Source organism: Micromys minutus (genome assembly GCF_963924665.1).
Source record: "Micromys minutus genome assembly, chromosome: 9".
NCBI classification, from domain to species: domain Eukaryota; kingdom Metazoa; phylum Chordata; class Mammalia; order Rodentia; family Muridae; genus Micromys; species Micromys minutus.
In genome coordinates, this window is record NC_137978.1 from 57429694 (window position 1) to 57443386 (window position 13693).

Consider the following 13693-nt stretch of genomic DNA (forward strand, 5'->3'; position numbering starts at 1 on the left):
CTACCTGCTCTAAAGCATGGGATACGGTAAGGGGTGGGGTTGGGGGGGCGCTCTGCCAGAGGAACTTTTCTTCTCAGCAGCCCATGGTGGATATCACCTGTGCCTCATAGGAGTTAAGCCTATAGGAAGGAGCAACAAGTATCCACAAGTGCTTCTTCAGGTCTCCTTCATGAATGTCAAGGCAATATCTGCATGAACAGATGGTGGAGCAAAGAGCAACAGGAAGGAGTCAGGCTCTCCAGGAACAAGATGGGCTCTCAGACAGCTTGCATATGCTATGGAACAGCAGCTTCATTCAGCCACCTCCACTGCCCTCAGCTTCACACACAAAACCAGCTGCTAGATACCAACAGTAGACCATCGAAACACCCACCAAGCAAGATGCCTGGGAACCAAGAGGTCACTGGGCTGCAAGACTCAGGAGAACAGCCCCATTGTCCTCCCACAGCTGGGTTCACACGGCTTGCAAGGCTACTACATTATTGGAGCTCATTTGGTTCAGACTTTTCCACAAAATTGAGGGAATTAGTATATCTTAGAGAGAAGGCACAGTCCAATTTCATATTGTTTGGTATGGGAATTTTACTTCATACTAAGGATGGTGTAAGCCATACCCCGAAGGATACACAAAACCCAGAGTCAGGAGACAACTGCAGTGACCAGGAAAGCCGCAGAGCTGGACTAGGGAATGAGACGTGAAGGAACATGCTCACTGGCCCTGCCTGGCAGACCACCACAGTGAAGGAAGGCAAACCATTTGCAGCAAAAAAAACTCGAGGTTGTGACTATAATTTTTCCAGGCCAGCTATGCACCAGTGAAACTCCAGTGACAGAGAGGCCTCTTGAGGCTAATCATGTCATTTCATCAATATTCTCTTACCTTGGCAGCAGAATTTGACACTCCATGGGTAACATTTCTTATGAGGCCCCCGACATTTCCATACTTTATCAGTCCAGTGACCCCTTCCGATACATCGTTCAAAAGGCCCATGGGATTGCCCAGAAAGTCTACTGATCCTAGGATCCGAGCTGCCTGGCTGAGGAGTTCCTGTGGGATGGAAAGGAGGAGGAAAGCCACGTCAGTACCAGTGTCCCCAAGAAAAGGTTAGGTATCTATCTCATCCTCCAGAACTGTCAACAATGACATTTTCAGGTTTCGTCACCCTCCAATGACCTCCTGTGCTCTCATGGATGTCCCTAAACTTCACTCAACACACACACTAGGAACTGGTTCCAATATACTTAAAAATATTCGTCAAGGATAGTTAGGAGAATAAAAGCAGCTGTGAGACTGGAAAGATTCTTTGGGGATTTTTAAGAGCAAGCATCATATTCCCCTTCCCATGATCTCTGCTAGGAGAAATCAGGCAAGAGGAAGGAGGGAACAAGCTTTGGAGTCTATACTCAGCTGGAGTATGTGAGGAGAGAGAGTTCAGGCTTGGTAAGCAAACTCTCACTGGATTCCAGGAGTATCTATCTGCTCATGAACATTAGAGGCAGATGGGGAACTATCTCATTAGGAAACGAAAGGAGGAGGGCAGAAAAAGAAGATGGGATAAGCTTTGACTGTGAAAACTAACAAATTCTGTACAATCTGATGATCCACTAAAGGCTCTATATTTGGGGCTGTGCTGTCTAGATTAAAAATACAAAATGGAAAATGTCCAAACATAAGTTCAACTCAAGGTCAAGGTCTCAGAGGCATTAAACAGTGGTGTGGTTCTTGAAAGCAGGCCATGCCCGGCACATAGAGTTCACAGTACTCTGTGTTGTCACTGAAGCATCAACTAAACCACAAAGAGCTGTGACTAACCTAGGGAAGCCCCCAGGACTACTGGCTTTGAGGAACAAGACAAACAGCTCTTAAGTCAATCTTGGGATTCTTAGGGTATCGTGTGTGTGTGTGTGTGTGTGTGTGTGTGTGTGTGTGTGTGTGTGTGTGTGTGTGTGAGAGAGAGAGAGAGAGAGAGAGAGACAGAGAGAGAGACAGACAGACAGAGAGAGAGAGAGACAGAGAGAGAGAGAGAGACAGAGAGAGAGAGAGACCCAAGACATGTGACACAGTAGTGATATCTAAGTAACAGATTTCCAATACCTAAAAAAAAAAACTCCTTGGCCCTGACTATCTTCACCCTGCCGTTCCCTCCCCTCCCTGTATGCTCACACACCTCTTGGAAGTGCTTGAGGATGTCATTGATGATAAACTCCTTGGTCTCATAGGGATGCACCCTAGTGAAGGGGTCCAGATTGATCACAGCATCTTCAAACCGAATCAGTGGGAATCCCAGGGTGCTTTTCAGGGCCTAGGTAGAAAAGAAAGGAAACTACAGACTTCAACATCAGGATGGTTTTCTGGGGTGCTACAATTCTAGAATCCATGAAAAACTATGAACTAAAGATTACCATTTAGATCTAAGGATTTCCCCTATAGTTATAAAAGTAAAATATAACAGGAAAAAAAGATATAAATTTCTATTACCCAAAATCATACATATTCTCATCATTATAGCAGCAAACACTGCGGGCTCACAGTAGAGTCCCTCTGGTCTGTTTGAAACCTGTGTTTGCCATGCCCTCCTTTCTGACTAATGCACACTGCACAGGGACAGCACAGCCATAGCACACAACACTCAATTTGTTTCCTTTTATCTTATTGCTTCTGCCTCTTATTGTCACTTGCATGTTCCTGTATGTGGGGCGTGGGGGGGGGTTATGGGCATGATCATGTGTGCATATGTGGAAGTGTGTATGTGTTGAAATGCAAAGCTGATATGCGTCTTCCTTGACTCTCTTCCACCTTGTTCTTTGAGGCAGAGTATTCCCATCAAACTTACGAGCTCTCAGACAGCCAGTCTTACTAGCCAGCTTGCGCCAAACATCTCTCTGCTTTCCAAGACTGGAACTGCAGACAGGACAGCACACCCACTCAGATTTTATGTAGTGTTCTGGGATCCTGACTTCACTCCTGTTGCTCACAATGGCAAGAGCTTTAACTACTAAACCATCACAGCAGTCCCAAGGTCAGTAAGTAAATTCTGCCTTGAAAGCAGCCTGCCCCCTACAAAACAATTTCTTCTCTCCACAGATTATGTTTTCTTGATTTTGCATTCTATGCTGTTGCATATAAGTATGTTATTAATTTCCATTTTTATATATTACACCACACAAGTAATACTCACTGAACCATTAGTGTTGGTGTAAAGTTGGGTGTTCTGAGACAGACAGAGTTCTCTATGAAGCCTTGGGTGACCTGGAACTACTTTGTACACCAAGCTGGCCCCAGACTCACAGAGATCCTCCTGCCTCTGCCTCTAGAGTGCTAGAATCCAAGATGTGTACTGTCACACCCAGACACTGAAAATTTTTTACTATTATGAACGAAGTAGCTGAAGCATTCCTAACCCGTGTTTTTGGTGAATCTACATATGTTGTTTCCGTTTTGTTTAGGAGCAGGGCTGCTGGCTAAGAAAGAATGAGCATGTTCAACCTGAGTATATACTGCCAAAAAGTTTCAGGGGAGCCAGGAAAGCTCACACTTTTCCCAGAAGTCTAGAAAAGCCCCTGTGTGTGTCTTGCTCTGGAGGACTTCTGTATATGCATAAACATAGTGCAGAAGCCTTCTCTTCCTCTGTATCTGGTCTTACTATTCATTAAATGGTATCTCTCAGTCATGAGTCAAGCTTACTTTAAAGGAGAGCATTCTTTTCAATCTTTTCTCTTATGGTCAGAGGCTCTCTGTGTCTTCATTCCTAAGGCCACAAAGCCTGATGTCTGTTTTATTTCACACTCACACCGTGACACTGCACGCTTGGTTCTTATGTAACCTTCGGTCCCTACACACCTTTGTAGGCAGTATGTGCCTAAGCACTAATGAGCACTTTCTATTACAGTCACATGACTTTCCACTCCTTTGTGTTCCGCTCACTACAGCGCTCCCATTTTAACTGATGTGGTCCTGGAAGGAACTGTGAGTGCTCTGACTCTACTCATAACCTTGAGGACTGTCGTGGGAACTCTTCACTATAAATCTTGGGCTCTGCCCTAATCTAGCCAGGCCTTTAACAACACCAACAAAGTTTCTTTTTTCTATGTGAATACCTTGTACACATTCAGTGTGTCCCCAGGTACTTATGCTAAGTTAAAACAGCCACGGTACTTTGCATCTTCCATGGATAAATGTTGGTGTATTTGCCGAAAATCTAGAATCTTTAATAATTGTCATTTGCTTCAAAGGTAAGGACATGCAATCAGTCAGTATCGGAATCGAGAGACCTTCAGGCCTCTACACTGATTATTCTGATGCTTCCACCATGTGGAAAAGCTAAAATTACCTAACTTAAAGATATGAGCTCACTAGAAAGGTTCTGCTGAAGCCAACCCTACCCCACTGACCTGTGAGAGACAACAGGAAGTTTGTTGTGAGAGTTCTTCTAGAAATATAGAGAAGTTGTGTCTACAATGCTCATCAACAAGAAATAGAAGCAACAACTTTGAAAGCTAGTGGGGTTTCCATCATGTTTGGCACATCCCCTATGCCTCCTAAACACACCAGGCACATGGTTTGTGCATGTAATTCCAGCACAAAGGGGCATAGACAGGTACATACCTGGGACTTGTTGGCCAGCCAATCTACCCTAACTGGGAAGGCCCAGGTCACTGAGATCTTATCTCAAAATACAAGGTGAACAGCTTTTGAGGAACAACATCCAAGGTTCCCCCCCACACACACACACAGCCAAATAAAAAGGCAAAGTAAATCCTGAAAACACTGTTACTTCTGTCAAAGATAAAACATATAAAGAGTTTGTAGTTAAAAGATAAAAGCTAATAACCTGATAGAAACCTGGCCAAGTGCTAGGATCAGACAGTTCACAGAAGTGAAACCTGGCACTCAACATAAAGAACAAAACACCGGAAAAAAAAAAAAAAAAAAAAAAAAAAAAAAGACCAAGAAGCAACAGTAGAGGAAGGAGTGTAGAAGATACACAGCAGAGACACACAGCTATAAATACCAAACAGAAGATACATGGCACAGACAAACAGCCAAATAAATACCGACGAGACCAGACCAGACGAGCAGAAGACAGGGAAAGAACACTGGTCTAGAACCTTGGAATGTCACTAATATCAGAAGGAAAAACTTTAGGGGCTAAGATCATCCTTAACTTGCCAATGTGGTAGCATACCCCTGTAATTCTAGTGCTTGGGAAACTGAGACAGGAAGATTGCTAAATTTAACATTGGGGGGTTTAAGCACTGATGATGGGCACATTTCTATCAGGTTATTGGTCTTTTATCTCTTCTCATTTTATAAACACTTTATAAAAGTTTTGTGTTTGATGGAAGTAACAAGTGTTTAAACTGAGAGATAGACTAAATTCAAGGCCAGCCTGCTGGGACCCACCCAGATCGAAGATATGCTAAGTGCACAACTAAAATCACATGACTAGCCATGAGCAGATCCTGGATTTAAATGTGCTGTTTTTACAACAGCAATTACCTATTTGGGAGAAAGCACCCAAGACAGAGAGGTCCACTATTTCTTCTCAAAACTCTTCTGCATTCATTCAGCCATGCTCTTCACTAAAGACTGAGTAGGCATGAGGTCACAGAGCATGCCTAATTTCCCCCATTCCGCTGACAGAGAAACTGAAAGCCAGCTTAACTCCTTATTCACAGTCAAGGACCGAGCATGCTATGAAAGGGACTGAAGAGTGAGGACATGGTCTTACCAATGCAGCTCCAATAAGAGATTAAAAAGCATGATTAAACAAACGCTTAAGACAGAGAGCTAAAAAAACAAACACTAAAACACAAATTCCTCATTGTGACCAAACATTAAAAAAGACTGGTACATTGCTACAGGGACCTTTGACCTCTACCAAGCTGATAAAATTGTTCACAACAGGCACCATCTACTCTGGAACCAAGGAAGTACCCAGCCCTGGAGTGAAACTGTCTTTACCTAGTCATTCACTGTCTGGGGTCCCTCATTTGTAGAGGCACAGGGCCAGCTTGTCGGTATGAATTACTCTGCCACCTTCAGGCTGATCTGGTCTGTGGAAGAAGGCATGAGAGGGAAGAAAGCCCAATAGGATTGCTCCCTCCTGATGAACTGAACCAGTGCTTGAGTACAGCAGGTCACAGCTCTGATACTTATTTACTCAAGTAGCATTTCCCTGTTGTAAAATGGATTCTGGAGAAAGCAACCCCGTGCTCAGAAGTTCTTGATAAAATAGAAAAGTATCTACTCCCGCCTCCCAGACAAAACAGCTGAAACCTTCCAGAAACGGCGCTGAGTTGAAAGAAGAAATACCTGTCCACGAGGCCTCAGATCACAGCTAGTCCCAGGGCCATGTCCTTTCCTTTCTTAGTTTATCCCACACTAAACAAAACTGTCTGGAATTCATTCTCTAAAGGTTTATTTATGGCACATAGAGATTGTTTATGTGAAGCAGGGCATTTGCCTATTTCCCTTTGGGGACAGTGTTTAAAACTACGGGGCTACTTCCCTCTCTGGCACTTTCTGAAGCACAATTAACAATACTGGATCTTTTTTCCTTTTAACAAATCTGGTTTTTATTTAGGGAGGGAGGAAAAAAGTAAAGGGTCTGAAGTTTCCCAACAAATTATTTCAAGCCTTTGAGAAGACAGTTTTAGGCTTTTTAAATAGTGTCTTTGTTTGAAATCCCCCCCTTACCCCACCCGACTGCTCTCTGACCATTAAAGTGTGGGTTTTCTTCCAAACTAGATTGCTCAATTAAGGTCCTTCTTTTGTTATACCCCAGTGCTCTAAATGGGAAAAGAACTGCTGTAGGCCACCTTCAGAAACCTTTTAAAGACCCCCTGGTATCTTTTGATCTTTAAAGGAGTGGAGGAAATCCCCATATAAAAGCTACCTGGCTTTTCAATATGCCACGACATCTCTAACATGCAAACTCCATACAGAGAGCATGAAGAGAAGGGAAGGGCAGCTGTGCTCTTGTGTCCGTGAAATGGAATATTAGCTTCCCTTCTGTCAGTCATGAATCCAATGAAGATAGCAGATGGAGACAGCTGGAGTCACCTGGACAGTGTGGATGCCTTTGAGTCACCAGACAGACACTGTATCTGGCAACAATGTACCTCAGTGTAAATCTGGATAGGCACCCCCATTCCCCGATTTCTGACATCCTCACTCCTGCCTGGGAATCCAGAGAATGGAGGCAATTGTTCCTTCAATACTAAGACAGGGTTACCTTTTAGTCAGACTCCTGTGGCTGCTGTTCAGAGAGAGGGCTCTGTTTCCTAAGCACATGTGTTTAGTGATTCCATATTCATCAGAAAGAGTATATTGCTCTTCCTAAGAGCTCCTAATAAAGCCCTGTTACTCTGTTAGAAAACTCTGAATAAGTGATATTGTCTTAGGAGTCCCAGACTCCAGGAGGAATACTCAAGGTATGGTAACATGGTGAGTTCCACAAACCCAGAGCTCAACTCTGAAGTTCTAATCCCAACATCCTCCTGAAACACAAGTATGTCATGGAATTTGCTTAAGAGTGCTTTTAAAATGTTCTTTCAATAGAATATCAGGAAGACAGTCAACACAAAGGACTGAGTTCGCTCCAGCAGAGCACATACAGCACCAGTAAGAGCTGCAGAGACAGATGGCATCGGCAGCACAGGACTGCAGAGGACACAGGGCACCAGTGCCACAGGACTGCAGAGGACACAGGGCACCAGTGCCACAGGACTGCAGAGGACGCAGGGCATTAGTGCCACAGGACTGCAGAGGACACAGGGCATTAGTGCCACAGGTACCACACGACTGCAAAGGACACAGGCCATCAGTACCACAGGACTGCAGAGGACACAGGCCATCAGTACCACAGGACTGCAGAGGACACAGGGCACCAGTGCCACAGGACTGCAGAGGACACAGGGCACCAGTGCCACAGGACTGCAGAGGACACAGGCCATCAGTACCACAGGACTGCAGAGGACACAGGGCATCAGTACCACAGGACTGCAGAGGACACAGGGCACCAGTGCCACAGGACTGCAGAGGACACAGGGCACCAGTGCCACAGGACTGCAGAGGACGCAGGGCATTAGTGCCACAGGACTGCAGAGGACACAGGGCATTAGTGCCACAGGTACCACACGACTGCAAAGGACACAGGCCATCAGTACCACAGGACTGCAGAGGACACAGGCCATCAGTACCACAGGACTGCAGAGGACACAGGCCATCAGTACCATGGGACTAGGGACCACGCACTTCTGCTGGGAGCATTGAGAGGAATGCTGGTGTCTGTGCTCTTTAACAAGATGATTTTAAATCAAGAAGTCTTCCACTTGCAGGAAATGCTTAGCATTGGCTTGCTGGGTGAGAGCCAAGTGTTCTGGGGGAACAGACTTTATCAAACAAACCCATTCCAAAGGTCACATAAGTCAAGTGGATACTTGTGGATATTAGCAAGACAGTAGTTTTCCCATGGTTTTCCCCTCACTCTCGGGCTAATTATAAGTATCTCCAGCCTCCTGGGAAATACAACATTACAGCAGATTGAGCAGCAAAGTGGTGAGAGAAGGGCACTGTACCTCTTCTCGGGATGCTGCCCCTCGCCTGCCTGGCCCTCCCTTGTTTGCATTTACTGAAGCCGTCAGCCCTATCATAGTCTTATCTATAGTCTGGCCACCTACAGGTCTATTTTAGAAGCTGGGAGTTGGTAGGCTGTGGCACATGAGGCCCACACATGTGTTCTGTCAAGCCCACAAGGCTGGATTTTAGTTGGTTTTCTTTTGTTTTGTTTTTTAAATGTGAATTGGTTGCCACTAAAAAACTAAGAGATTCCATATAAAAATGCAGACTTCAAGCTTCTCTTTAAAAACCTAAAGATTTGGCAGTGCTGGGTTTACACTCACCCAGTGCAGCAATGGGCTCACTGGACTGAGGGCTCTCTGCACCCACAGGCTGACCCTGCAGCTGAACTGGCACTGGCATCTGAGCCCAGCACTGCAGGCTCACGACTCATTTCAGCTTATCTAGATGTTCCTCTGTGGAGAGAGTGGCCATCCTGGATCTTCTCAGAGATGGAAGGAGGGGAAGTGAGAAAGCACTGGGAAAAGGAAGCGATGGACAAGTTCAAGCACAGCACAAGGGAGAACCAGAAGCACTGGCTGCCAGTCTGAGTCAGAGTAAGGCAAGACATTTCAACAACCATCTGATCCCACTCCTGTTTCCAGCAGCACCTTGCTACTAACCAGGCTGAAGAAATAAGACCATGAACTTTAGTTCCCCACCTACCAAGCAAGGCACCAGGGGTGCAGAGTGTAGTGTGTGCAGAGCCCAGACATGGGCAGACTTGGACTTGAATGTCAGCCTGCTCCCTTCCTTAGAATATGCCTTGATACGAAAAATAAAGGTGTTGCTAAGGCTGTACTGGTCATCCGTGGACCAAGATGGTTAGTAGGAGGGTTATGTCCTGAAGCTGTACAGGCCATATCCCAGCAAGCTTATATAGCTGAGTCTCCCACAAAAGTGTCAGACCTTCCTAGTGACACCTATCCCAGAATAAAGAGTTACTAGAAGACCGCAAGAGAGATCTGGGCAGTGGGTCAAAAGAAAGGCTATCTTGGTGTCAGTTCTTAAGTCCAAGACCAAAGCCAGGAAAAAGGTTTCTACTGCTCTAAGGTAAGCCTAGAGCCACCCAAAGAACAGATGAGAGTTACATCGTCCCGTTTTACCCTTTTTGGTAATGTCTATCTTCACCAAAGTTATGCCCAAACATTAGACAAAAAGAGTATTCCATAAGTTAATGAATACCTATAAGAGAAAAGATACAAAATAAATGCTATGGGTACTGATTCCAGACAGAGAAAGTGAACCATCCACGTATACTCCCATGGCGAGTGTGTCAGCTGTGAGCTCACCTTAAGGTCTAGTGGCAGCTTGTTGGAGGTGAACACACTGAGCTTGATCTGGGGGATGCTGATCTTGAGGTTCTCAAAGTAGTATCGAGTTGGAGTTCCCCCCTGCTCTGCTGTCTTCTCATGGATGTTTTCATCATACTTTTCCACCTCTGATCCAAAGACAAAAGTAAGAAAACAAAACCAAAAGCTGTTGGCATCCTGATTCAAACATGTGTGACTTCACCTAAAAACCTATGCAAACAAAATGTAGTCTCTCTTTGTGGGCTCAGGAATGCACACTATATGCAGATGTCATTTATACATAGAAGTAGGCTGTTACATTGGTTATGAAAAGGTAGGTTAGCCTCATCTGTTAACCTGTGATGCTGAGCCATCCTAAGATACCCAGCAAACAGTATCTTAGGAAAGCAAAGGTCAGTTTCATTTGCTGGCTATAGACTTTCCAGAACTATTGCTGTTATTACAAATACCCATGATCTAGGTCATATGAATCTACACTGCAGCACAGCTGAGCCAAAATAGATACTCTCAACATAAACAATACTATGAGGAATAAAAACAGTTCCCGAGAAAGTGCTGGCTCAGCATTCTCCTGAACAGGGCAAGTTTCTGAAGCAGGATAATCGAGGCAGAGTTTCTAATTGCCAGTCCATGAGTACAAAGGAGGGACATGGGTTAGAAGAGCCATGCAAGTGTCCACGCAGGCAGTAAACTTCCTGTTGGCTTCCAGTGTCTCCGAAAAAAAGCAGAGAGAATGCTCACAGCTACTGTGCACACTCCCAGTCGAAGCTGCCATCAGTTCTACTTGAAGTTGAAGGATGCTCTAAGGGAGACCTGCCTTCCATACTCAGAAAACAGAGTTCTACTCAAAGTAGAGGAAGAGTGATGACAGGCAGTCAAGGTCTTCTCAGAAGCCTAAGTTTCTCTGTGCAAGGCTGTAAAAAACATCCACAAGGGATTTACAAGAAAAACATGAGCTATGAAACCGGAAGTGAATCCACTGGGAAGGAGCCAAACAGAACACCTGCCTGGCTGTTGTGCACTCAGGTGGCTGTGTACCTCCAAATAAACTGGAGCCTGAACCAAAGTGCAAAGCACAGGACTAAGCAGACAGGGCCTTGCTCTTCCTCCCAATAGCTGTCTCCTATTTACTTTCTCTTTGTGAGGCTCTAAGGAGAAAGCCTAGTACCCCATGAATACTGCCTGCAGTAAGTACCCCATGCTACCTGCAGGTAGTAGCACTGAGCAAAACCCCTAGACAACCCTAAATACTCTAAAAGCTTAATCCTATTTTATTTGTGATGCTGAAGATTTAAGGCTCAATTCTAAATCTAGATTATACAGACAAAAATATGTTTCTTGCATTGTGGGTAAGTATATGCATTTTCCCTCTAGCCAACATGGTGGACAGATGCAGACGATAACACGCCAAAGCATGTAAGATCATGAACTTGAGCATGAACTACAACTGACGGTCTCAAAACAAACAAACAAACACATAAAAACTAGCCAAGGGGCTAGAAAGATGACTCAGCAATTGAGAGTGTTTACTGCTCTTCTAAAGGACTTGATTCAGTTCCCAGCAGCCAAATCAGGCCAGCTTACAGCTACCTATAACTCCAGAAGATCTGACCTCTTCCGGCCTCCACGGGTACCCGTACACACAGGGAAAACACTTACACATACATACATGCATGCACACAAAAAATACATCGTTGAAAAAGGTTGCTGTGCTCATTGACTTGTTTCTTAGCTGCAGCCATCTAACAACAGGAGAAGGAGCTGTGATGAGGAAGCTGAACTCTCCCTTCAGCCCTCTAAGAAGCTTAGGCTTTCTGATAGTGATCTGACTCCCTTTCCAAAGGCCAAAGAACGGCAACAAGAAACCTTTGTAATGATACTGAGAATTAAGGTACAAGGGTACAAATGTTAAAGTTAATAATTGTGGTTAGCCAGTTTTGTTTTTCAAACTAAACCAAAGCAACTGCCAAAAAGGCATTTCTGAATCTTGGCCCTGAGCTGGTTTTATAACGAAGTGGCCCTGCTAAATGATGGCCACCATTCTGTTCTGTAAGAGCAGAGGGACAGAACTTGAAAGTAAGGGAGGGTGTGCTGTTTCCTAACACCCTGCCATTGGGCATTCCAGAATGCCAAGATCCTCTCAGGGCAGCCTAGTTCCTCGATGTATCTCGGACAATAAGCCATCTTGGGAAAGCAGCTGCTAAACCCCAAACGTGAGCTAGCTAGCTCAGACTAGGAGGCAGAGAGCCAGCTTGGTTGGTATCTAGGGACTACTTGTGCTTTACACACAGAATAACATACTATTGTGGGCCAATCCCAGGCAGAAGCATAAAGTGATTAGCTTTACCTGATTCTGACTGATCGTAACCAAAGAAACTTAGTAGCTTGAGCAGCAGTTTCTCCTCAATTTGTACTGTGAATCTCTGAGCCGTGACCATCAGGTGCTAGAGAAAAAGAAAGTCTGGTTTACAGTCAAGCGCCAAAGCAGCTTTCATTTGTGCCATGAACCAAGTCCCAGGGAGGTGGACAGGCAGACACTATAGTTTCTGATTACTAAGGAAGGCAGAGGCTGAAGGCTTGCTTGAGCTCAGCAGTTCCAGATCAGCCTGGGCAGCAAAGCACGACCCTGTCTCATGGTTTCTTTAGCCGTGATTTAATAATAAATGACTTTCAGCTCACCTCTCTTTGCCTTGTGATAGTGAACAGAACTCCAAGTGTTCAGTGGACACTTTGCCACCCTGCTCAATCCCTAGGGCTTCGCCAGTGAGCAGAAGCTACATGGCTGGGTTTGTGGTGGAGGGGCAGGTCGACTTACTCTTTTCAGCATTGGTGACAAAGGACCAGAAAGAAGGTCCTGGCTTTTACAGCTTACTGCTATCACAGCTGGCTTCTACTTTGGGAACCCGCAGGTCAGAAAGCTTCTTCCCTTTTAACTCTCTGCTGTTAGTATACACATGGCAGTTTCCTTGGCACATTATTCCAAGGACAGACTCCACAGAGCTCTCCAGAATTATCTCCGGACTATTCAACATCCGTTAACAGACCACAGCAGCCTATGAAATACTGCCTCACTTAGGAATGACACACCTGGCCTCCCTGGGTTCAGTACTACAAGGTTGCTGACAACACAACTGAGGATACAGGGTGCCAAGAAAAGGTGTTCCAAACATTTCTCTCAACGGTCAAACAAAAGCCACATGTGGTTTGGCCTCGAGAGCCACCTTTGTGCACACAGTGTGCAGGCTGCTCGTTCTGTGGCCTGGCTGTGAGAGAGCCATTGTTCCCCAGCCTCCCCGCCAGCCCACCTTGTAGATGTTGGTGAGCGCGCTCTTACTGGGGAACTTCACCGCATTGACTTGCACAGCAGGACCTGTCTCAATGACCTCGTTCTCATTGCTCAGGGGAGTCACATAGAGCATGAAGGGCTGAGTAGTACCAATGAGCTGATTGTCCACCTGGGGCAGGAAAAGCCAATAAAACAGAAACAAACAACAGAAGCTGCTTAGTTACTGTTCTTTACATTTGGTGCCTCATGTTATGCAGGCTACTCAGAGTCCCCTGGCCACTCCACACACACACACACACACACACACACACACACACACACACACACACATGGGCAAAGTGATGCACACCAGCGATCCCAGCACTTAGGAAGTGGAGGCAGGAGACCTGAGCACTAGAGGCTAAAATGTACTACACAGTGAGTCCGTGCCTCGAAAGTAATCACAGTGGGGTCAGGATGGCTCAGCAGGTA

The 13693-nt window shown here is 45.3% G+C and overlaps 1 protein-coding gene across 1 annotated transcript in view; it reads right to left on the reverse strand.

The window, feature by feature from the left end:
* VPS13D (vacuolar protein sorting 13 homolog D) overlaps positions 1-13693 on the reverse strand; it is a 217108-nt gene that overhangs the window by 69108 nt on the left and 134307 nt on the right. The window contains exons 61-65 of the mRNA XM_080922046.1: positions 13242-13391; positions 12284-12380; positions 9916-10064; positions 2169-2303; positions 881-1048 (exon numbers count right to left, since the gene is read on the reverse strand). Coding sequence (XP_080778172.1) covers positions 881-1048; positions 2169-2303; positions 9916-10064; positions 12284-12380; positions 13242-13391 — 699 coding nt within the window. The remainder of the gene's footprint in view (positions 1-880; positions 1049-2168; positions 2304-9915; positions 10065-12283; positions 12381-13241; positions 13392-13693) is intronic.